Source organism: Talpa europaea, assembly GCF_964194135.1.
Source record: "Talpa europaea genome assembly, chromosome: 2".
Classification (NCBI taxonomy): Eukaryota; Metazoa; Chordata; class Mammalia; order Eulipotyphla; family Talpidae; genus Talpa; species Talpa europaea.
The window spans coordinates 29,053,803-29,080,526 of record NC_140068.1 but is presented as its reverse complement, the minus strand read 5'-3'; the positions used below and the strand labels follow the sequence as shown (position 1 = coordinate 29,080,526).

At 35.8% G+C, this 26,724-nt stretch overlaps 1 protein-coding gene across 1 annotated transcript; it reads right to left on the bottom strand.

Annotated features, from left to right (window-relative positions):
• Positions 1 to 669: 669 nt before the first annotated feature.
• ECHDC1 (ethylmalonyl-CoA decarboxylase 1) lies at positions 670 to 26,724 on the bottom strand (the record flags this gene model as incomplete). The annotated part of the gene is made up of 5 exons (XM_084227695.1): positions 670 to 1,075; positions 16,988 to 17,068; positions 18,803 to 18,855; positions 23,394 to 23,536; positions 26,505 to 26,724. The coding sequence occupies 5 exons, from the start codon at positions 26,722 to 26,724 to the stop codon at positions 670 to 672; spliced, it is 903 nt and encodes a 300-aa protein (XP_084083821.1).

Below are 26,724 nucleotides of genomic sequence, written 5' to 3'. Positions count from 1 at the left end.
ATTAAATTTTACTACATAAACAGCAGGACTTAACTAGTTTGAAAACACCAGGACACGCAAACGAATGGTCAACTTTATAGAGACTGTAGAGGTTCCGTATGATAGTTACCATTGCTTAGTATATAATTTAAAATAGAAAACTGTTAAACACATCAAATAAGGCTCCAAATTTTTTAGATGGAGGACCTTTCCCCATGGCTCATATATTTCAGCCTCTTGGAACAGAGGAAAGTGGCTCATCATACTTTCTATTATCTTATTCTCTGACCGCTCCAAATTTTTTCACTAACTGCAAGGTTTATTGTTATTTTCTTAAGTTATTTCCAAGTAATACGGTACAAAGACGTGAATAATAATACCAGGAATGGGTTTTGTGTAGGAACTTTTCCTTTTAAAACTGATCTTTGTTAAAGACTAAAACTATTATGGGAACCTGGGAATTTATAATTTTTAAGTCAAAGTATATTTTAACCAATTGTTATAAGTTACTTGGTGGAGACCCAAATATACTGAAAACTAAGCCAATGAGTTCAGATATTCCAGAAATTACATAAAACCAAATACTAGTAGCAGCCTTCAGGGTAATGCTGATGCTCATGTTTAAGATCATTTAACTTTTATGTTTTAAAATTTAGAGTTTTACTTAAAGCACATAATATTTTTGAAAAACTATTTAAATTTTCCTTTCCTAGCAATAGCCTCTAAATTTGCGGGTCCAGCCCAAACTGTTCCCATAAGATCTTTTTCAACTCGTAATGCCTCTTCGAAACAAAGCTCTTTTGCTGAAGAAACTGATTTTTTCAAAGCTCTAACTACTTCCGGTGGCCCTGTGATAAACTGCATTAGCCATTCTTGTGCCTCTTGTAGAGAGTCATTTTCATCTGAAGACTGCAACACCTCTTCAACCATTCCTATGCTCAAGGCTTTTTTTGAATCCAACTTGAGAGTTCCACTTAACACTTTGAGAGCTTGTCTACTGCCGATTATTTCAACCAACCTGGTAGCACCACCCCAGCTTGGTATTAAACCCATCTCCTTGTGGACAAACCTGATTTCACTCTCTTTAGTCATTAATCTGCAAAAAAGAAAAAAAAAATCTTTAATTAATAAGAACATGTGCATTAGTCATGAAGTACTACCTATTCATGATCTGATCTGAAATCTCCATAGATCTTTATATACAAATATATGAAAAACAATATTTTAAAAAATCCGGCTAATTCTAGAATTCAATTTATTACACAGTACTAAACACTTCACTTTGGAAATAATGTCAACATTTTTGTCATATTTGTTTACCCTCCACTTTGCAAATAAGAATTTTGTCAAAGTTTACTTTCTAAAGTAAGTTGTGGCCTAATGAGAAAACCCTTATTAAAGTGTAAATATCGGAGTAGGAAATGTTAGGTTTTTACTGTGGGGGGAAAAAAAAGCATAGTAAGTTTTGGTCAATAGCTCTCGGTAAAAAAAAATTGTTTTTTTAAACCCAGCAATGGCCAAGGTATAGGACTACCAGAATGACCAAAATAAATCTGCTCAACTTACATTCCAGTTAGCGAAAGACAGTTAACAAAGTCAGTCATAAGAGTAGCAAAGAAAAGGCAAAGGACTAGAGTTTGAGGATATGTGTATTGGGGGTATGCTGTTTTAGATGGAGAAAGCCTCCAAATACTTGAGCAGCTGAGTAAGCATGCAAAAATCTGGGGAGAAAGTATTCCAGGAAGAGGGAATTGCAAATACAAGGAATTTGAAGTAGAATTGTTTTATTATCTGGGGAATAGACTAATGTAGCTGGAATAGAATAAGCAGAGACTAGTAAGAGATGAAATCAAAGAGGTAAGCTTACTGAACTTAAAATTTAAAGTTTTAATTTTTAAGTATGAGGCTATTAAAATGAGTTTGACCAAGGGAGTAGCATCTTACAAAGTTTGCTCTGGCTATTTTATGTAGCATTTAATGACACTGAAACCAGTTATTTAAGGGACTTTATGATAACTGTAATCTTCAGAACAACCATATGAGGTATTATAGTATCCTCATAGAGGGAGAAACTGAAGAAACAACTCAAAACAATGCAGTATGGAAGAGCCAGAATTTAAGCAGGCAGGTTACTTCATTCTGTTTTTAAGGACATATAGATAGCTAGAGTAGAGGGACATCATTAAAGAAAGCTGATAGTTGCCTGGGTTGGATTGAGAGCAGTGACTTTATATAGCAGGGGCTAATTTCCTCCCATATCTTGAGATTTTTATGAATTAGATGATTAATCATCAAAATGGAATAAAAGAAGTTAACACAAGTTAGTGGGCATGGTAGAAGGCTTCACATTTGTCAGTTAAATATTTGTATATTTCAATAGGCCACTGTATGCCTAGGGACTACATACTTTGGAGAGAAACTTGCACTACTTTAAAACCTTTAATTTGGACCAAAGGTCATGTCTGAATTTTGATTTTTTTTTTGAAGATTGATTTATTCATACAAGAGCTAGGGTACAGGCCAGAGGTGCGGGGCATGAGAGGATTCACTAGAGACAGAGTGGGAAACAGAATAGGCGGACTGAATGAAATGCACTGATGAGGGGAGAAGCTGGCCAGTCAGGAGATGTCTGCTGCGCCTTGTGGGTTGCTCCCTGGCTGGCTGGGGATCGAACTCGTGCTGCAGAGGCTATGGATTGCTTCATAGTGCTGTGCTTATTAATCCCTTGCGCCATCAGGGAGGCCCCTGAATTTTAATTTTTTAAGAAAAATTATTGCCTTCAAACTATTCATTACAAAAAAAACCCTTAAATTAGTTCAGCTTTCCAAAGTGTTCAATGCTAAGCTGCAGGTGGTTTGTTCTATTAGCTCCAAGAACAACAAATTCGTAGTCTTTGACCCATTAATCAGGAGAAATACTCCAATACAGAATTCTCAAAACAGTCTATTTATTAACTCACTTGGAAAGAAAAGCTTTCTCTTCACAGCTGTGAACTCCTACAAGGGAAAATCTACCTCAGCATGAACATTTGCTTTTAGAGGCAAATAGCCGTGAAAATAGGTTTCAGTAAATATTTTTTAAGTGGGAAGGAATAAAGAACAAGTCTCATAAGAATATGAATCTAGCCCAAAATTTGAGCATTGCCCTATTATAAGTATTAACTTGTTAAAACAGAAAACAATGCCAAAAATTAAAGTCAGATATCATAGAAATAATGTGATAAGGAATCAACAAGATAAGACTCCAACACAGAAACTGCTTCCTGATAGCCTTACAGGATTACACAATTACTCCTAAAGCTTAGACACAGTTACCTGGTACCACCTGTAATGTAATTTATTGCAAGGGACAATCTATTACTCTATATAGGATACTGGAAGAGCAACATCTTAAAATTAGGATGATTTATATCAGAACACTTCTAAAATCATATTAAACACCCTTATTTTGACAAGCAAAAGATTTACAAGTATCTTCTAGCTATTAGCATAATTATTGGCAATATTTAAAATTCTTGTGACTGCTCAGAAAAGATGAGGAAGCTTAATTAAATATGGATACACTCATTGCATGTGACATTGTCACAGGAAAAACTGCCCATAACAGAAGAGACTAGCCCTTTGCCAGATGTTGCAAAGTTAATGGTGATACCTGGGAGGATGGTTCAGTGTGCTACACTTCCTGATGAATTAGCTATAAAGTTGCAGGTCTTTGAACAAATGTATTTAAGAAAATCAACCTCAATGAGCCTCCCCTGTGGCGCAGCAGTTGAGCCTGGGTTGCAAAGCTGCCTGCAGTCTTTACAACGCAGGTTCGATCCCCGGCTGCTCCCCGGCCACCGGAGGAGGGTCCCACATGGTGTGTTTCTGACTGTACCCAGTGCTTGTATAAATAAATAAATCTTTAAAAAAATAGAAAACCCCAAAACTATGAAAATGATAGTTGCCTCTTAGTTGAAATGATGCAAAGTTTTAAAGAAATGTTTATCATTATGGAAAAGTACTTTAGTGAACTTTTCACATGAAGCATAGAAACACATAACAATTGTGTCAGGATGCAGTACAGCTCTGTTGTGGAATACACAGGCTTCAGTCAGACTGCCCTGCGTGAACCCTAGACTGGCTGAATGCGATACCTTGTAAAATATGAGGAAAAAGACGCACTTATAAAGAAGATGAGAAAGACTGAATTATTTGTAACACCTCTGGGTCAAGAATGCTTGTTTATAAAATAGACACAATAATAGTACTTATATATTAATAATTATGAGCATTAAATGAGTTAACATATGAAGGTGCTTAGAAGGTATATACACCACATTTTTTTATTTTAAGTAGGATTAGAGGATAGGAATAAAAATGTAACTCCAAAATGATAGACATGTAAATGACAAATTTAATAAAAAATAGGTCTAGAGATACTGTGTTTATGTATAAAAAATCAGTGTGAATCGCCTGTCACATCTATAGAACACAGAATTACTTTTAGTGTGTATATATGTACTCACATACATACACAAACACACACACACACACAGCCTCATTAAACTCTACTAGTTCATATTATTAAGTTAGTTGCTTATTACAAATAACAGTATTGTTTCAGCTTGCCTTCTGGACTAAAATTGTTCAATTTCTAAAATACTGAAAGTAAGAGTTATACTCATGCTGTGAAGCCCAACAAATGATATATTATCCTTAATCAATGTCATTAGTGAACACTGTAAAATATAATTACTGTATTTCCAAATAGAAGTAAAAATAATACTGTGTTCAACTGTAGGTATGGTTGAAACAGAAAATTCCAAACTGACTTAAAAATAGACACCTCTCTAAGATTATTTTGAGAAACATTATGCAATATAATAAAATCATGTTTGAAAATTCTAAAGAAATTATTGGTGTTACAAAATGTAATGATGTCACAAATTTAAAGTTCGGAATTATAGACAAACTTTAATCTAGGTCCTTTGCACTGTATATTAAGAGCCAAAGATGACAAAGCAAACTGATAATGTGAAGAACTATGTTATAAAAACTAATTAGCAACAGCATTTATGTTTTAAAGTACAAAAATTGTACTTTAAAAATCGTATTTTGAATATAAAGGCTTCATTTATTTGCATGTGTATCTTTCTACACCTTATCCTTCCTGCTTTCTACCTGCTATGCGCCTCATAATAGAAATTATGAAAAACAGAAGAACCCAAAGAGTTCCCCCATAATCTCACCTTTCTAATTTCTTAGTCTAGGATGATCAGTCTCATTAGCCTCCAATCATTGTTTGGAAAGAGATTTCTTAGATAAGAGTTGTGGTTGAATGAGTGAACTGTTTCTGTGTGCAGGGGGTGTGGGTGTGTATATGTGGGGTCTGTATGTGTGGCAGTGGGGGTGTGACAGAAGCAGAAAGGAAAATGTTCTGGGCTTTTCGTCTGAGTTCAATATTCAATTGGTAGTTCTAGTATGCTCACAGGCTCTAGAGTATACATTCCCGGGTGATGTGGTGGTAACTACAGATTAAAAAACATGAGCAGCGCTACTGCTTCCTGTGGGGAAATCTCATATTCAGAGCACAGGCTTTGCCACATCAAAACTACAGTCCGTTTTTTAATGACTCTTGAGATGTGTTGGTGAGTGAGTGTGTGTGCCCATATCTGCATGTGCAAGTGTGTGTATTATGTGTACAAGTATACATATATGCTGTATTTTATTATTTAAGTTAGTCTTGTAAGATAAGTGCGACCTGCAGTAGCTCTCTTGAGGTAAGTGTGTTTCCAGCTCCCTTTCTCTGTAAGACACTTTGAACTAATGGATAGCAGCTGGAAATGATTATACCTTGAGCTGAGGGTTATTTATATTCATGAAAACAATGTTAGAGATCAGACACAGATAGACAGGCTCTAAATTGCATAGTTGAGAATTTTGTTTCACTAGAGACATGGAAGAATAAAACTGTGTTTTCTATTGTATACACAGCTAAATCTTCAATGCTCCAAAGAAAAACACACAATCACACAGAGACATCAATGAACATATGAAAATTTATGCCTCACTAAAATTCTAAAAATGCAAATTGAAATACAATTTTTTACTATTAAGGTTAGAAAAGATCTTTTAGAAGATTATACTTAAATGGGCACAGCGCAGGTTTTCTGTGATCTCAGCAGATGGGTTAAAGGAGGAGACCTAGAGCCCCCAGTGGCTTTTTCAGACTATTATTGAGTTTACCTGGTACATGGCAGGCAGGGTTGCCAGGGGGCCGGGGGTGCTGGGAGGCTGGCAGGGGTCCCAGCCCCCAGCAAGTCTTCACTCTTTCTGGCTCTCTGGCCTTCTCTCATGGCCTCTGCTTCTCTGCTGGTTCTCCTTCTCTCTCCTTCTGGTGGGTCTATTTTGCTCTGCTGGCGTACCCGTGACGCCGCCCTTACAAGCCAGTCTCTCAGCCCAGGTGTACCCACCTACGTATGCACACAACCCAATCCAGGTGCCCGCCATCAGGCATGCATTCAGGGCCGCAGGGATCCGTCATCTATCCTAACGGCGGGAGGGCAGAAAAGCCTGACAATTATTTACTCTACAGATGCTTTCAGAGAAGCACTCATACTACTGGTGATAGTAAAAATTGGTAGACTCTTTGCTGGAAGATAACTTGGCATGTATCAAAAACCTTGAATATTTTTGTAGGGTAAAGAAAAAATGTCAGGCTTTTCTGCCCTCCCGCCATCAGGATAGATGAGGGAACCCTGTGATCCTGAATGCATGCCTGATGGTGGGTACCTGAAGTGGGTACACCTGCGCTAAGATTGTGCTTTTAAGGACGGCGTCAGGGAGACGCCAGCAGAAGCTGAGAAGCAGCAGAAGCCGAAGAGAAGCCGAGAGAGAAGCAAGAGAAGCAGAAGCTGAGAGAAGGCCGGAGAACCCAGAGTGAAGACCTGCTGGGGGCTGGGAGGCCTGCCAGCCTCCCGGCCCCCCAGGACCCCTGCCTGCCATATGCCTGGTGAACCCCAATAAAAGACCTGCAGAAACCACTGAGGATTCTGACTCCTCCTTTATCTGGTCGACATGGGATCCTAGAAAACCTGCCCCGTGTCCGTTCCTGCCTTTACAATTTTCATGTCCTTATGATTAAGTACTTGTACTACTTATGGGATTTACTCTAAGGAAACAATGAAATGTGGATAGTCTTATGAATAAGGTAGCAATCCCAGCATTAAGGAGGATATTTTAGTACATCCATATTGATGGAATATTTTATACTTAACTAAATTCATGTTTTCCATATGTATATTTAATGACATGGGGACACTGTCAGTAAGTATAAGATGTCTTTTTTAAAAAAGACATGAAAAAAGTGCACCACAATGTTAATTATCTTGGATGGTAGCAACTTTAATTTTTTAAAACTGTATTTAAAAAATAATCTAGAATCTTGCTATTCAATGTGTGGTTTATGGACCAGTGTAGGGTAAGTGATTTTCAGGTTTTTCTGCCCTCCCGCCATTAGGATTGATGATGGATCCTTGCGGTCCTGAATGCATGCCTGATGGCGGGCACCTGGAGGAGGGTGTGGGCATGCGTAAGTGGGGTCACCTGGGCTAAGGCTGGGCTTATAAGGGAGGCTTCATGGGGATGCCAGAAGGGCAGAAGCAGAAAGAGAAACAAAGAGCAAAAGGAGAAGAGAAGAGAAGGCCACGAGAGAAGGCCGGAGAGCCCAGATAGAGTGAGGACTTGCTGGGGGCTGAGAGGCCTGCCAGCCTCCCGGCCCCCGGCACTCCTGCCTGCTGTGTACCCAGTAAAATCCCAATAAAATCCTGAAAAGCCATTGAGGGCTCCAGGACTCCTTTACCCCATCTGCTCAGATCATAGAGATCCTGCTCCGTGTCCTCCTGCCACTACAACCAGCCACTTCAGCATTTTCTCAGATTTCACCCTAGACCTGTGAAACCAGAACTGCATTTTAATGAAATCCCTAAGGGATTCATATTCACAAAAATAACCACATATCCATATATAATCAGAAACTAATATTTTAAAAATATCATTACCTGTATTATTTTGTATATTGTATATATTATTTGTTTATTGAGGCTATAATACAAACTTAGTGGCTTAAAAAAAAAATCCATTGGGGCCTCCCTGGTGGCGCAGGCTGTTGAGTGCAGCATTGTGAAGCTGTCCGCAGCCTCTACAGTGCCGGTTCGATCCCCGTCGGCCTCGGAGCAACCCACATGGTGAGCAGACCTCCTCTGTCTCGCCCGCTGCTCCCCTCAGCAGTGTATTTCATCAGTCTGCCTGTTCTGTTCCCGGCTCTGTCTCTGGTGAGTCCTCTCACCCTCCCGAGCATCTGGACTGTACCCCTACCCCAGCTCTTGTATAAATAAAATAAATCCTAAAAAAAAAAAAATCCATTATCTCAGTTCTGTATGTCAGCAGTCTGGGTCCACTGTGGTGCATCAGCTGGGTCCTCTGCCTGGTATCACAAGGCTGAAATCAAGGTTTTGGCAGGATTGCCTTCCTTTCTAGAGCATGTGGGGATTAACCCATTTCCAAACTCATTCAGGTTGCTGGCAGAACTGAATTCTGTGTCTTTAGCACTGAAGTCCCTGTTTCTTTGCTGGCTTTCAGCAGGGGTAGGGAGTGTCCCCATTTTTTGATGCTAACTTCCTTCTTGGCTGGTGGTCTTTTTCTCCATCTTCCGTCTTCTCATGCTACTAATCTCTCTTACCTCCCATTCTGTTTCCTGTCTTTATTCTTAAAGTTTCATGAGGTTAGACTGGGTCAACCTAGCTAATCAGAGTAGTCATTCTGCTTTAAAAGCCAAAACCTTGGACCTCCCTGCTGACTCAAGGGGTTGAGACGCAGCCTATGAGGCTGTCTGCAGCCTCTGCAGTGTGAGTTCAATCCCCAGCCAGGAAGCAGCCCACATGGCGCGGCAGACCTCTCCTGTCTCCCCGCTGCTCCCCTCAGCAGTGTGTTTCGGTCAGTCTGCCTGTTCTGTTCCCCTCTGTCTCTGGTGAATCCTCTTGTCCCCCACACCTCTGGCCTGTACCTCAATTCTTGTATGCATAGGTAAGTGAATCTTTAAAAAAAAAAAGGCCAAAACCTTCATTGCATCATCAAGGGTCCCTTCCACCAAATGTTGATATAAGTTCTGGGCAGTAACAGAGTATGGCTAGAAATTGTGGGTGGGGGGCATTATTCTGTCCACTTAAAAACTCAATGGAAATATTTAAACCTGATTCTCCTTTCATTCTGTTATGCTATTAGTTTTTCTGCCCACACACATTCTTCTAATAGTAGTACAACAACTAACTTCTCCCACCACCATCACTTTCTCATCTTTCTTTCACCTTCTGGACAACTTTTGGCTAACTATTCAAGGATTACTTTTGGTTCACTATTTTAGTTGTTAACAAGTAAATATTCAGTGGTAATACTCAAAAAGATGAGGTTTTGCTGGATCTATATAACATTATTTTTAAGTGAATGTTAAAAACAGACACTGTTGAGGAATCCGAATTCCCTAAGATCTGTATAGGTACAGAACCCCAAACAAGTTTTTTCCTCCAATATAAAATTAGCATAATCAGAATATAAAGGCATGATTGGTCCCCTGTTGTCATTTAAAGAACATAAGGAGTTACAAATCTTATTTTAAAAAATGCATATTGTTGTTAGTGGAATTAATGTATTCTGTTAAGAACTTTTTTTAATTTCAAAATATTATAAATACACAGAAAACTAAAACATACTCATGTACCCATAAACCTGATTTAACAGATGTTAACATTTTGCCACATTTATTTCTGAACACTATTCTTATCTTTTTTTTTTTAAAGATTTATTTATTTATACAAGCACTGGGTACAGTCAGAGGCGCGGGAGGGCGAGAGAATTCACCAGAGACAGAGCAGGTAGCAGAACAGGCAGAAGGACCGAAGCACAGTGCTGAGGGGAGTAGCAGGTGGCAGGAGAGGTCTGAGTGCCATGTGGGACCCTCGCCAGTGGCCGGGGATCGAACCGGTGCTGCAGAGGCTGCTGGCAGCTTCGCAACCCAGGGCTCAACCGCTGCGCCACCAGGGATGCCCCACTATTCTTATCTTTTTCCCTTCTCTTCCTGACTTCTTCCTCTCCCAGTGGCAACCAATACCCTGAAGTTGTAAGAACCCTTTCCATGAATATTTTAACTCTTACTAGATATTATATATATTAAGCAAATAATAAACTTCTGCATGAGTTCTAGAAAATAGACTAATGAATAATATTTCAGAGTCATGTCCAGTATTCCAAAATACAAGTTACCATGACTAACCAATGCTGGCTTTAAATTGGTCAAAATTGGGCCTCTTTTGTGGTGCAAGGAGTTAAGACACAACCTATGAAGCTATCCACAGCTACTGCAGCACGAGTTTGATCCCTGGCCAGGGAGCAACCCACAAGGCGCAACAGACCTCTCCTGTCTTGCCTGCTGCTCCCCTCAGCAGTGTATTTCAGTGTATTTCTGTCTCTGGTGAGTCCTCTCACCCCTGCCCCCCACACCTCTGGCCTGTACCCCAGTTCTTGTAAGCATAAATAAATAAATCTTTAAAAAATATTGGTATTATTTTAACACATAATTTCTATATTGGAAATGAATTTGTCAAACTACCATAGTTTGATGATATAAAACATTAATGTAATCCAACAAACTGTCTACTGTGATATATCTCTTCATTAGAGTTGATGGACATTTAAGATTGTTTCTAGTTTTTACCTCTTATGAACCATGTGGCTGTGGACATTCTAGTACTTGTCTTTCGGTGAGCACTTGCATGCATTTCTATTAGATTTCTACTGTGTTAGTTTTCTACTGCTACGGAACAAATTTCTATGAATTTTAGTGACCTGAAACAATACAACTTTATTATCTTACAATTCTGCAGACCCACTATTTTAAAATCAAGATATAGGTAGGGCTGCAGTCCATTTTGGAAGCTATAGCAGGGAGTTTATTTCCTTGCCTTTTCCATGTTCTAAAGTCTGCCCACAATTTGACTCATGGACACTTCCTATAAGACAAAGTTTCCAGGGGTTATGCTACAGACATTTTTGGAGGGCTATTATGCTACATTTCACATATATCTAGGTGTAGTATAGTAGTACTGTGTCAAAAGGGTATGTGACATTCAACTTTAGTAGATACTGGCCATTTTCCAAAATTGAGTTCTTCATAACTATTTTGGTTTCTGGTCCTTTGCATTTCCATATGACTTTAGAATGAAATTGTTAATTCACGTACATACACCAGCTAGGATTTTTATGGGATTATATTTAATCTATAAATTAATTTGGGGGAAAAAATAAATCTTTACGATACCGAGTCTCTCATTCAATGGTTATGGTATATTTCAACATTTATTTAGGTCCTTAATTCTCTCAGTCATGTTTTCTAGTTTTCAGTCTAGAAATCTGACATGTCTTTTGTTAGAGTCTTCCTAGTGTATTTTTTCATATGTATTTGTATGTAATTGGTTTTGTCTATTAAATTTAAATGTCTATTTTTTTTGCTGCTGATAGAAATTTCTATTTCTTTGCTGCAGAAATTCATTATTTTATTGACTCTATAACCAACAAACTTAGAAAATCAACTTACAGATTCTAATAGATTAGTTATATGTTCCTTTAAGTATTGTACATATACAATCATGTCATCTGTGAATAATAAAGTTTTATTTCTTACAAACCAATCCTTGTAACTTCTTTAATCTAGCCTTACTTAGCTGTTTAGAATATCTATGATGAAGACTAGAAGTGGTTATAGTGCTTTTCTTGTTGCTGACATCAGAAGGAAAACTTTCAATATTTTTATCATTATGAGATGTCTGCTGTAGGATTTTTATAAATCTTTATCAGACTAAGATTTTCCCTCCCAAATTGCTAAGAGTTTTTAATCATGAATGAATTGTTGAATTTTGTCAACTGCTTCTCCTCTATCAAATTGTAATGTGATACTCCAATTTCTTTTTGTTTATGTGGCACATTACTCTTTGATTTTCTGATGTTAAAGCAACCTTATTTTTTAGAATAAACCCTCTTGGTCATGATGTATTAACACTGTTACCATTAGATTAGTGTTGTTAATATACTGGCAGTGGTTTTTATATTTATGTTCAAAAAGACTGGTCTATAATCTTCCTTCTAATAGGATCATTTTTAGTTTTAGGAATAAATACTATGTTCATTAAAAAGGTCAGGAAGTATAACTTCTTTTCCTGTTCAGTGAAAATTTAAGATTAATGTTAATTATTTTTAAATATTTGGGAAACTTCACTGATAAATTTGTGGCAATTTTACACTTGATCTCAGCCCAAAGACTGAGAAGCAATTTTAAAAAGGAAAATTTCAAGAATTAGTCAGGTGGATAATAGCTATTGATTGAATCCTAATCTCCCACATAGTCTCCCTAATGTAAAATTTAACAAACAGCAAAAGAAAATCAGATATGATCTACATCTACAACATTACTCAGAGACAGAATCCTGTATAGTGTCTGTAAGCATAGTAATGAACAACTAATTAAAGAGATTTCCTGCTTGCTGTTGCAAGCCATGGACCCAAGTGATAAAGAAGACACTTAAGACTTGCAGGCAAAACAGAGAGCATATAAGACTAAGGAAACACAGTCAAAATCACCCCCAAATGAGACCGTCTAACATTAGTCTAAAATACTGAGCACATTTTTGGGATTAGGTAGTTCATAGCACTGCCTTCTGAAGAAGCACAGCTTTTGAAACAGACTCAAGGAAGTAGAGATGGGGATTTCCTTCAAAAATGAAAGAAAAAAAAAGAGGAAATGTATGGATTTTGTAGAAACTAAAACTATAAAATTCAACCCAACTCCTTCCATTTCCACTACTATCACCATTACTAGTGTCATCCATTCAATAACAAAACTGCCGGAATGGCACTCTTAATTAAGAATCCAAGCCACAAAATACTTAGAAATAGAAAATACTGAGCCAGTTCTCTAAGAAAAAGCAGAATATATGAGTTCAAGTATTTCACCTAATGAATAACCATGAAATTAAAGAAAAAAATGTAATGCTCACTCCAAATTAATTCAATATCTTCAAATAAGAATGGTTACATCAAAAAAGAAAATGTTGAGGACCTCCCTGGTGGTGCAAGGGGTTAAGACACAACCTACAAGGCTATCGCAGCCACTGCAACACAAGTTCGATTCCCGGCCAGGAAGCTACCCACATGGCGCAGCAGACCTCTCCTGACTCGCCCCCTGCTTCCCTCAGCAGTGTATTTCAGTCATTCTGCCTGTTCTGTTCTCCACTCTGTCTCTGGTGAATTCTCGCACCCTCCATGCCTCTGGCCTATACCCCAGTTCTTGTATGCATAAATAAATAAATCTTTTAAAAAAAAAAAGAAAATCTTTATTCAGAAATTCAAAAAGCATAATTAGAATTGGACCAAATTTTAAAAAGTGTAGTGTGGAGATAAAAAGTGTAGAGTGTGGAGATAAAAAGTAAAAAGTGTAAAGATAAAATGAGTTGATTGAATTCAAGACAGAAAAAAAAATGAAGACAAGAATAGGTATGAATGAAAATTTAGTAAGCGCATTAAAGAAAATCAGGAAAAACCAAGGAAATAACAACTGATTATAAAAAGAGCCACAAAAAAAGGCAAACATGTAATATATTTATAACTAGAACTAAAACAACAAATATTTACACACTGAAAGGGTCTACTGTGTATCACAGAAAACTGACTCTAAAGAATTTTGAGGCATATCCTAGTAAAAGTGTTACATTTTAAAGACAGAGAAAAGTCAGGAGTTCCAGGCAACCAAACAAAATCAAAATAACTTAAAAGGTCAAAGTAAGTATGATGTCATTAGACTTATCAAAAAAGCACAGAAGTATCAGACCCAGATAGTTTCACTAAATCTCTAGATACCATGAGGTACCACCTAGATTGTTTCTGAAATTAAAAAATAAAGGAAATATTGGGTTTTTTTAATGAAATAAGATAATATTGATATGTAAATCTGATAAGTACAGCACAAAAAATAAAATTAGCCTAAAATCTTTTATGAATATTGTAGCAGGCAGATTCCTAAATGACCTCTAATCATCACTGCTTCCTGGTATTTACACTCTTGTGTAATCTTTTCCTATTGAATCTGGGTTAGACCTAGTGACTCCCATCTAGCAAAGAGAATACAGCAGAAGAGAGGGCATGTCACTTGCAAGATTAGGTCACAAAAAACTGTGGGTGTTCATCTTGTATACTGTCTTTCCACTTTCTCCCAGATCCTCACTTTGTGAGAAGCAAGCTTCCAGGTTATAAGTAAACCTTGAAACCCAGGTGTCTAGAAATTCAATATCCCCCACTAACAACAGTCAATGAGCTTCTGAGCCTGCCAACAGCCACCTGAGGGATTCAGAGCCGGATCTCCCCTCAGTAGAGTCTTGGCTGACATCTTGATTACAGCCTCATGAGAGACCCTAAGCCAAAGGCACTCAGCCAAGCCATATGTGGATTTCTGACCCCTAGAAATAATAAATGTTGGTGTTCTGTCTCATAATAAATGAAAACAATAAACGTGTTATGTTTTGAGATGTTAAGTTTTGGCATGACTTATTACACAGCAAAAGATCACACAAATGTCAAAGTAAAAATCCTAAACAAAAACATTATCACATAGATTTCAATACCGCATTAAGAAAACCATACACCATGACTGAAAGGGGTTTCTATTTCAATTGCTATTAAGATTCAATTAAAATTACTGATCACATTAGTAATATAAGGAGAACAAACATTTGTCTCCTTAGATCCTGAAAAACTCTTTTATGAATTTCAGTACCTCAAACTCTTGAAAAAATATGGAATGGGAGGATAATTCTTCAGTATGAGTCTATAGACATATATGAATCTATCATCAGATTCAATTTTTTAAGAAGATTTCCAGTCAGTTGTGCACCAACAGTATGGTAAATGTGATAAAACTATGTTATTAGAAGAATGACACAAACAAAAACCCCAAGACATAAAAATTTCTTGAATACAGTGACTGGCAAATATGGGTGTTAAACATATGTTTAATGAATGAAGACACCACATCCAGAAAAGTTGGTCTACAAATGAACATTATCTTCATTGGAAGCTGCTCTGTGAATATATGGAATATTACAGATACACCTGATGAGGGCGGTACTCTGAGACATATCATAACCAATAAAACTAAATATTTTATGAGACCCTAGGGCAGGTGACATCTCCTTCATTTAGACAACAACAAAGCAAGGCAAATTAGCAGTATTAAAAATCACTCTGATTATTTTTTCTGTCATTTTGTCTTCTGTTCTAAATACTAACTGTATCTAAGCACAGATCAGGAATGAATATAAAGGATGATGCAAAAGTCTAAAACATACTTAAAAGATGAACACCAGGGACCTCCCTGGTGGCGCAGCGCTATCAGCTTGTTGCCAGCCACTGTAGCACCAGTTTGATTTCCCAGCCTGCCTGGAGGTGACCCACATGGCGCAGCAGACCTCTCCTGCCTCGCCCGCTGCTCCCCTCAGCAGTGTATTTCAGTAGATCTGCCTGTTCTGCTCCCCACTGTGTCTCTAGTGAATCCTCTCACCTCCTGCACCTCTGGTCTGCACCCCAGTTCTTGTATGCATAAAAAAAAAAACTTAAAAAAAAAAAATGAACACCAGACTCTATGACAGAGAATGCACTGTCTCCGGATAACATCTATAAAGTTTTAATTTGCACTTACTTTTATGTAGAGATGTTTTTAAGCATAATATTGAACACTTGCATATTCTTTATATATAAAAAATTCTTTATATATAAACTATATATTTAACTATATTTATATATTATATATGGTATATAATTACACTTTTAAATTATGTATTGCGTAAGCAGTTTTATGTCAGGCTAAAGTGATGAATGTATTTAATGCTTTCAAACATACCGTATTTTATATTTAGTCTTATACTGTCCAAAAAGCCAATCTCTTCCTCCTCTTAGCAGCATCCTAATGCAATCTGCATTGACAACAGCAGAGGGCACTGTCCTATTAAAAGGTCATTTTTCATGGCGTATAAGAACCCTCACAAATCAGGAAATATACTGATAGTTTCCGTAGAAGTGAGGATACTTGCAATTTGTCTTACACATCAAAATTATTTCAAAACCTCTATTTATATGACTATGAAGTATATGATTCAATTGATAAATTGAAATTTGAGTCATATATTATAAAAAGAAAAATATAAAACTTTATTACTTTCATGAGCTTACTGAATCTTTCCTCATTATTTCTATTACAATACAATGCCATTTATATAGGCATTTATTTATATAATGCAATTTACAAAAAGAAAAAATAGAAGATTGATTACAGAATATGTTTCTTATAAAATGATAATGGAAGTTAAAAAGTAATTTCCATACAATTCAGAGTAAAGTTTTCCTGAGGTGGAAATGAAGGGGCTGTGACATAGAGGGGCTGGGTAGGGGGCTTTAGGCAATTTTTAAATATGTACAGTGACAGATGTTAACTAGATTTATTATGATCATTCCACAATGTACAGCAACATAAAATCATATGTTGTACACCTGAAATTAATATTATAGATCAATTATATATCAACTAGAAAAGAAAATCTCTTATCATTAAGAGGACTACAATACAGTTGCTCTCCATTCTCTTTTATTTTCTACTTGCTTTCTTTGTATAATTCTGTTGAATCTTAAAGTTTAATGTATTTCCCTGGATTCCTTCTTACAGATTTTGCTAATTTTTTGAAATGCCTAGTAACAAAGTAATGATAGAATTATTATATAACTGGTTGACTGAGAAAAATCTACTGTAATGACTAAGACATAGGTGCTAATTAATTATTTTATTTAAGATGATATAAGATATTTATATTTGGGTGAATTAATTTGAACACATGTAAGGTATATTTGTGCAAGAAATTATGCAATTTCCATCCTACCTGAAATCACATGCTGTTGTAAATTCTGCTCCTCCACCCAATGCCCGACCTTGAACCAGTGCCACACTTATTAAAGGAAGTCTGTGTATTGAAGGATAAAGGAAAAGTGATTGTTAATATTTCTAATTTCCACATTAATTTACAAACATTATTTTAAAAAACTTAAGATGCAACAGAAACAAAATGGCTGAGCTATGTTTATAGCAACATGAGCCTATGCATCATGAAAGGAAAAAAAGCAGAGAAATAAAAATACAATAATCATACTGTCATGTAAGTTTGTTAAAAAGCTTCCTTGAATTATATTTTTTGAACAATAACCACACTGGAACTTTCTTCCAAATAAATAGAGCTTTTTTGCATCACTAACAGCTCCTAGAACTTCTCAGCAGCTGATGTCATAGTCCATTTTTTATTAATATCAGGTTATGGGTGAGACAATTAGGCTATCTACAAAGGGAGGAATGTGATACAGTAAACCATGCTCCAAAATGGTGCAATTATGAAGGTTCTTTTCAAAACATTTTTCATTACTCATTGAAATGATCCTCAGTCTAATCCTACATAACGGAAGAGTTCTCTGGTAAAAATAAAGCCCTTCACCTTTCTTGTTTTCAAAGCTCCACTTTGGAGGTGTGACTATTACATGGTAAAACCAAAATGTTTTGAAAATATGGAATTTTTTTATAGGTTTCAACCAAAATGGAAAGCAGCAGGTTTAAAGTAATTGATTTCTTAACACACCCTGCTTTCAAATAAAAAGAGTCATTAAAAAAATCTTAAGACTTTCTAAGAAAACATCAAGTATAGAGGGAAATGAACAGGATCTAAGAGGATATGATATTATATGATTATATTATATTATACGATATGATATATATTATATATGATATGATATAATATGATTCCATTATCATTTCTAGATTCTCAGAGATGAAGAGCATCAAAAATACTGTGACATGGGGTCTCCCTGGTAGTGCAAGGGGCTAAGTATCAGCACTATGAAGCTATTCCCAGCCATGGCAGCACCAGTTCCATCCCCAGCCAGGGAGGTGACCCACATGGCGCAGCACACCTCTCCTGTTTCCCCTCAGCAGTGTATATCAGTCAATCTGCCTGTTCTACTTCCCACTCTGTCTCTGGTGAATATTCTCACCCCCCTCTTGTATGCATAAATAAATAAATCCTTTAAAAAATACAGTGATGTTTAATCAGTATGCTAAATAAATACACATTTCCTTAGCTATTATAATTTTGAAGTCATCTACATTCAGAATATAGACATAAGAAGGCAATCAGTCCAAATGTCATCATTTATAATCTCAAATACATAGTGGTAGACCAAGAATTTTTTCCCTTCTCTTCTTTATCTACTTGCAAAGTAAATTCATCTTCCCTTAGAAAGCTGCTAAGAGCCTTCTATAAACCATAGCTATTTTTCTCTCTTCTCCAGATATAAACCACTTCACTATACATCCTACAAATTTTGAATACTGGGTTAACTGTATATGTTGTCCTTTGATCACTGTCTTTATTCTACTCTAATATGAATAGGTAAATTTCCTCATGGCTATACCTAAATATAGCTAATAATACAAGCTCTTTAGGGAAAAGAACTATGTCTTAAATTTTTATCTCACTTTTTAATATTTGTCTATATTTCACCAACATTCAATTATATAAGTGTCCTTAATAGCACAAAGAAAGTTCATCATTAGAACAAATATAATTTGAACATCAGCTATTAATTTTTAATGGCAAAAAGTAGAATAGAAGGTGGTTTTTTAGAAATTGTATTTTAAAAAGAGACATTACCTCATAAGTCTTGTTAAGACGTTTTGCATGAACATACATAAGGCCATTCCATCCTTTAAATAAGAATAAGCACAGACACAGAGGTATAATATAAATGTATTATATGACATTTAAAAAATTCAGAATTTAGAAAATGAAGCCAAGTATACACATAACTTTTTTAAAGCAAGGTTTTCATTTAAAACTCATGTTTCTCAACCCAAATGCCCAAAAATAGATGACTGGATCAAGAAGATGTGGTACATATATACAATGGAATATTACTCAGCAATCAAGAAAGATAAACATATGCAGTTTGCAGCAACATGGATGGAGCTAGAAGGGGTCATGCTCAGCGAAGTAAGTCAGAAAGAAAAAGAAAAATACCGGATGGTCTCACTCACAGTAGGAATTTAGAAAACTTAAATAAGAGACCAGGAAAAAGACTAATCAATACAAAGTAAAAATCAAAATCAACAAGCAACTATAAACCAGAGACACACTTCGGGGTGGGGGGAGGGAAGGGGAGAGGAAGGACTAGGGTCAAAATAAGGGGGAGGTGCAATTGCATGGGGAATATAACCAAAATGAAAATGCATACATTGTGCAAAGATGAAAAATGATGTAAGAATTATATAAAATAAAATATTTTAAAAAATGAATAAAACTCATGTTTCTGAAATACAAATGATGTAGCATTTAATTCTGTTGCTGTTGTAGGGTTCCTTCAGCTCAGCTTTCCATGAGATACTAACAAAGACTAGTTTGGGAGTCAAATCATATACCCCCAGAACACAGAGGCCTAAGAAACACCAATCTATTAACCCAACCTATAATCTGCTAAAATAAATATTAGGGAAATAAACGGGGGGTAAGAGTGAAGATATTATGTTAAGCTTTGATCCTTTGTACTTTTGAGACTTTCATTATCAACAAAAATTGCAATTTCTTAAATTTCTTAAAGTAGTCCAAACTTACGTCTTTTTTTTTTTTTAATCTCACATATGTTCTTCAACCCAGTGTAATTTGGTCTTCAACATTCTCTCAAAAGAGTCTCCTCAAAAGTTCCTAATTAATCTATTTGTTAAATGACTTTTCCTTATTTCTCATCTTCCTTTATCTCTGTAAAATCCAGGTTTATAAGGGCTTAAAAATGAAAATATCATCTATAAATTAATTGACTAAAGTGGAACGAGTCAATAGTAGTGAAAACAAATAAGTCATACAAGACCTTTGAGGTCACTGTAGAAATTTAAGCCATAAAGAAACAGGGACAATATATTGGCAGAAAAGTAACAAAGGAGGCCAGAGGGAAAGGAGGCTTTTATTTTCAAGCTAGAGTAAGAGTAAAAAGGTATATAAATTGCCAGACTTTCCTTGAGCCATTACTATACCACTGTTGCAATAAGCAGGTCTTAATTTCTCTACATCTTGAAGCTTAAAACTGAATTTTGATTATTTCTGTTTTCTGGCAAAAAGCTTCTTGTAGTCTACAGATCATCAGTAACATCAAATCCAAATCTTATCACTTAAGTTAATACTTATATTATTTTTTTGCTACTTTATATTTCCTCTGTTCTGTAAATTTTCAGGGCTAACATTAATATGCTAATCAATCTCCTGACCCTCGGAACTAATAATTAACTAATAGGAACTTTTGAAGTTCTTTTCTGCCCGTGAACCAAAGGGTATCAAAATGAAACTAGCAAGTCAGAGGAAAAAAAAAAGTTCAGATAAAGCCAAACCATTACAGATCCTATAAATCTGACTGTAAAACTGAGGCTACCTAAGCGGGGGTGGGGGGAGGTGGGGGGGGTGGGAGTGGAGAATAAATTGGGGAGGGGGCACAACAGACTATGGTGGAGGATTATGGGTCCTTTGGTGGTGCATTCGGTATGGTAACAACAGGGGAAATCTTATACATCTAAATGATATACAATGTTGTAAACCAAAGTTACCTCAAAAAAAAAAAATAGATATACAGGGGACTTCCTGGTGGCACAAGGGGTTAAGACTCAACCTATGAAACTGACTCCAGCCTCTGTAGCACGAGTTCAATCCCTGGCCAGCCAGGGAGCTACCCACATGGCACAGCAGACCTCTCCTGACTCGCCCGCTGCTCCCCTCAGCAGTATACTTCGGTCAATCTGCCTGATCTGTTCCCCAGTCTGTCTCTGGTGAATCCTCTCACCCCCTGCACCTCTGGCCTGTACCCCAGCTCTTGTATGCATAAATAAATCTTTTTAAAAAACAATAGATATACAAATATAATGGCAGCTACAGCAATCAACATGTTAATATTGAGTATATGAAGGATCTACTATATTGGTCACTACATTTATTTATATTAGATAAGTTTATTTTTTAAAACTTTGAAAAAATACAGTGACAAAACCATCAACATAATTACCTTTTTTAATTTTTTTTTACACAAAGTCATTTAACTTTTAAGTACTTTAGAATACTTAGAAGGGAATATAATCCGATTACTATAACCATCATCTATTCTAGTTATCTCACTCCTCAGAAAAGCAAATTCACCAAATAATCAGATACTAGTGATACATCTGCAATAACAAGGCATAAGTATATTAAAAAAGAAGAGCCTCATTGAGGGAAAGGCTATTTATAACTTAAAGTCACATTAAGGATCTCAGAATATCTCAGAGGTAGATGCATTTAGACATGCAGCTGCAACTCATACACACGAGTCTTAGAAATCCCAAGGCCATTTTGAATTTCAGTCTTAAACATATTTATAGTTATTTCTCATTCTACACAAAATTGCAAATAATTATCAGGAACTTTACATATGCTGCTTCCATTTCTTGTTAATTTTAAAACCACCATGTGACAAATATACCCAATACTTTATACATATTACCATTTATTAACATTATCTATAAAGAAAATTTTACTCAAATTAATTAGCTTTATGTTATATATCCTACATTATAACTACAGAGATTTCACAAAGGTACAGTAAAAGATTCATATATTCAAGAAAGTGCTTTGACGAGAAAATAGTATTTTAAGTACCAATCTTGGGTTCTAACCATACACATTTCAAAAATCATATTTTTATATTTTCTGGCAGCTGTGTATAATTACAAGTGATGGGCACTTGCAGTGCTATTTAAGCACTGGGTCCACATCACCCTATTTCTTAGCTATTGATCAAAATATCAATATTACTCAACTGCAGGCACCAAAAGAACAGATTACTTGGAAACTATCTGTTCTGGAAAAGGATAAATTTATTAGCTGATCCCTTATCTGAAGTCTGAATAAAAACTACATGTTTTCCTACATGATTTACATTATGTATATAGGAGATAATTTTGCAATGGAACATATATGAAGTGTATATATATATATTATATATGAACCAATTAACATATTTCTACTTTGTTAACATATTTTACTGATTGTATGATCTAAAGAGACAGAAAGAGCTTTCTAACTCAAAGAAAGCAAAAACCTCTCACCCCTTTTAGGGATGTTTTCTTATTTGCATTATATCAAACTCACAACAATCTATTATCTCATTCTATCTAGACAGTGTTTTTCATGAACTAAGCAAAGTGCCCAATAATAGTTTCCTTCTAGAGATGAAAAATTATAACCAAATGACATGCATGTTATATAGTTAATTATTAGCAGAGCTTGGGCAAAAATCCATATACTCAAATCTCAAGTATAGTGATCATACTGCTTGCACTACAAATTTAAGTCTAGCAATATTACAAGTTATGGTTCACCTAATGAATGATACTTATTGGTATCAAGGTCTATGAAATAAAAATAATAACTCCCTTTTTCAGACACCATAATAGCATTCATATATATTATTTTGAATGTCCTCACTAACAGACTAGGAAAATAAGACTTAGAAAGATTAAGTGCATTGTCCAATCACTTGGCCAGAAAGTGTCAAAGCCAGCATTCAAAATCAAGTCTATCAAAGTCAGTGCTCATACTTATTAAGAAATCTTTCCTCACATACTTATGCAAATAGAGATCATACAGTGGTATGAGAGTTATAAAACACCATTAATATATTATTACCCACATATTGCCTACATCTATAATTGGATGGCAACAGAGAGTACTTCCCTTTTCTTTAGTCTTTTGTCTAAGGAGATTTGGGTGGAGGGCTGAATTCAAGAAAACCAAGTCCTTGGAGGACTGATGATGAACAATGATTAGGATTCCTTTTCTATCAGGGTAATTCACAAGCGAATTTTTAATTCTTACCATTTATTGGAATCTATTATGTGGCAAAGCTATGCTAGATACTTTATATATATATACCTCTCATAAAATTCCTTATGAGTTGTGCTAAAGAGCTTCCACTTAAAGAACTGGAATTCTTGCTAACTTTAATGATGGACTTTGGTTATTGTTAATCATCCTGCCCTTTCTTAGCAAATCCACCCTCCCCCCAATAATTGTACCTTAATCTTTCATTTAAGAAGCAAAATAAAAAGTCTGATCCTTGGAAGTTATTAAAGAACAGCTGTCATCATAATAACCATAAGTAAAATATAAATATTTCAATTATAGGTGTTGATAAACATAGAATCTGGTTTATAATTCATTCAAAACTTGCCTCTGGAGTTCCTAATCCTTTCACAGCCTTTAGATCAGATCCTGAGGAGAAAGTATTGTTTGCTCCATGGACAATGAGACCTTTTCCCTCTGTCCAATTTTCTAATTCAGTCACTTTTTCCAAAAGTTGTAGCATCATAACACCTGCCAGAGAGGGAAGGGGAAATCACAAACACATAAGATACTGGAAAAATACAAATAATTTAGAAACTGCAAGGTATAGAACACTTAGATCATATATTTTAAAAATATTTACTGGATGTCTATCAAATGCATATTGTGCTGATACTGTGGAGTAGACACAAAAGAAAGATACATGATAATCTCTACTTTCAAAGTGTATAGCTTGTTAGTGATTTCTATCTTATCTATTTTAATTAAGAGACTATACAAGTTTTGGGCCTCCCTGGTGGCGCAAGGGGTTAAGCACTGTACTGTGAAGCAATTGGAAGCCTCTGCAGCACAAGTTCGATCCCCAGCCAGCCAGGGAGCAACCCACATGGCGAAGCAGACCTCTCCTGTCTCGCCCGCTGCTCCCCTCAGCAGTGCATTTGAGTCAGTCTGCCTCTTCTGTTCCCCACTCTGTCTCTGGTGGATCCTCTCACCCCCCGCATTTCTGGCCTGTACCCCAGCTCTTGTGTGCATGAATAAATAAATCTTAAAAAAAAAAAAACCTTAAAAAAAAAGAGACTATACAAGTATATGACTATGTAGAAAAATGAGATATATCACACGTTCTAGGATTAGGAATATTGGAATGAATAATATGAGATATGGTGGTAGGAGAAAATTATTCCTTAGAGTTAAAAATGAAATACAGACCTTACTTCACAACAGTATACAAGTATCTTAGTTAACAAACTATTTTATTTTGTTTATGGGAATAATATTTACTTATAGTTATCGCTTTGGAAATTAATATAAAAAGTTCTCAAATACTTATTTAAAATAATGAGTAAAATACCATTACTTATTCCTCCCCCACTAACATGACATGTTAGATCAGGAAAGGAAAAGAACTGTCTTGTTTCACAGTTGACTCACTGTGTTTGGAGAAGTGCAAGTCAAACTTTAAAAGTGGGTCACAGGTCTCCAATAAGAAACCTGCTAGCAACCAAGTCTATGATTTACAGACTAAATGGTTACTTTGATATCATTACAAAAATCTACCAGAGCTTTTATAATAGGAAAATTTAAAAAGCAAACATTGTTTGTGACAATCTTGCAAATAAATGACTATCATAATGTTCTCAACATTTATACTTTCCTCTGCCCTAGATGCCAATATCAAGATCATAATGGAAGATTAAAATTAGTGAAGAATCTATATCACAAGGTTCTAAAACTTACAACATAGATCTCATTAAACTCTGTATACTTCTTTGGTACATAAATCCCAACATGCCAAGATCTACTTTCTTGGCATTTTCTGAAATAACCATAGTGGAGTGGATCTACAACAAATGTTAAACTAATGTTGTCACCAATGACTTAATGCAGCTTCCTAATTGCTAATTATGCCCTATAATAGAGAATGCCCTATAAGTTTTAGAAATGTAATTCGTGCTCTCAAAAGATTTGTAGCCTAGTAGTTTTTACCAAAAGCACATCTGTAGTGTAGGCATAAACCTATATAGATAGATATGGATCTTCCTTTATGCCTAATATTTTTTTAAAAAAGGATTCTGGCCTTGAATATGAGAAATCTATAGGAGTAGTTAATTTTAAACTCTATACCTGTAGTTAATCTTTTTGATTCTGTAAAATAAACCTAAAAAATGGAAGGAAACTTAAAGAGAATCTGATTTTCAAAGTAGGGTCTTGAAGGTTGTGTAGGGCTCATTCATCACACCCCAACCAAACACCATTACCCAAATCAAAGCACTTTTCTTTTATTCATGTTTAATACTAGGCATCAAATTAATACAGGCATATACTTTATTGCATTTCACTTTATTGCACTTCACAGACGTTTTTTTACAAACTGCATTTTTTACAAACTGAAGGTTTGTGGCAATCTTGCAACCAGCAATTTATTGGGGTCATTTTTCTGACAATAAGTACTCACCTTGTGTCTGTCTCACATTTGGTAATCCTGGCAACATTTTAAGCTTTTTCATTATTATTTTATCTGTTATGGTGATCGCTGATCAGCATTCTTTTATGATACAATTATGATTTTGGGGGGAGCAACATTAACTGCACCCACATAAGAAATCCAAATTAACTGACAAATCTTGGCATTGTTCTGACTGTTCCACTGAATGGTCATTCCTGCCTCTCTCCCTCTCCTTGGATTTCCTATTCCCCGAGACACAACCTAAAGGAAGTTTCTTAACAGTATCTAAGAGTTAGGAAAGAGTCCACCAATAGGCAAACACAGAGTATTCACTGATTATTGAAATTACATGGTTAAAAATGCTTAAGTCTTGGGCCTCCCTGGTGGCTCAGTGCTGTGAAGCTGTCTACAGCCTCTGCAACGCAGGTTCGATTCCCAGCCAGCCAGGGAGATTCCCACATGGCGTGGCAGACCTCTGCTGTCTCCCTCACTGCTCCCCTCAGCAGTTTATTTCAGTCAGTCTGCCTGTTCTGTTCCCCACTCTGTCTCTGGTGAATCCTCTCACCCTCCTGCGCCTCTGCCTGTATCCCAGCTCTTGTGTAAATAAAATAAATCTTAAAAAAAAACAAACTGTTAGTCTTCTTTCAATTCACAGAAAAAAAAATTTAATTATTTTCATTTATAGGTTTTTCTATTTATAAAAAAAAATCTTTGAAATCTTCTTTCCCTTGTGTTCCAATAATGTTAGCTGAACACAAGCAAATGGAATTTTGAAAGCTTTGCTATATTTCAAAGAAAAATAACCAATATTAACCTGAGCTTCCTTTTTATTAAAATCTGTTGATATATTTGTGAATTTTTAAAAATGATGTAAAATATTTACAATGAGTGAAAAATGTCACTGGTTCATGTGATATAAACTTTTTGTGTTCTTTTTTTTCACAATCTACAATGCATACATACATTCTATCACCAAATTATGAATGAAAATCATGTGATGTCAGATTAGATTTAGTATCATTTTTTATCTAGCAAAAGAAAAGTCTCTAGTACCTGAGAAGGCATTCATTTTACTTGGGTTGTTCAGAGTAAGAATGCCAATGCCGTTGTCTTTCTTCAGAAGGTCAACAGACCCTCCAGGAAACTGCAGAAGTTTTTTTTTAAACTCTTCCTCATAGAAGCCATGAGCTGTACTATAAAGTGACAATCCTGTTTGATGTAGTAATTTTGTCTTTACGGTCATGAAAGATGACGTCAAAAGACTGCTTGCCAT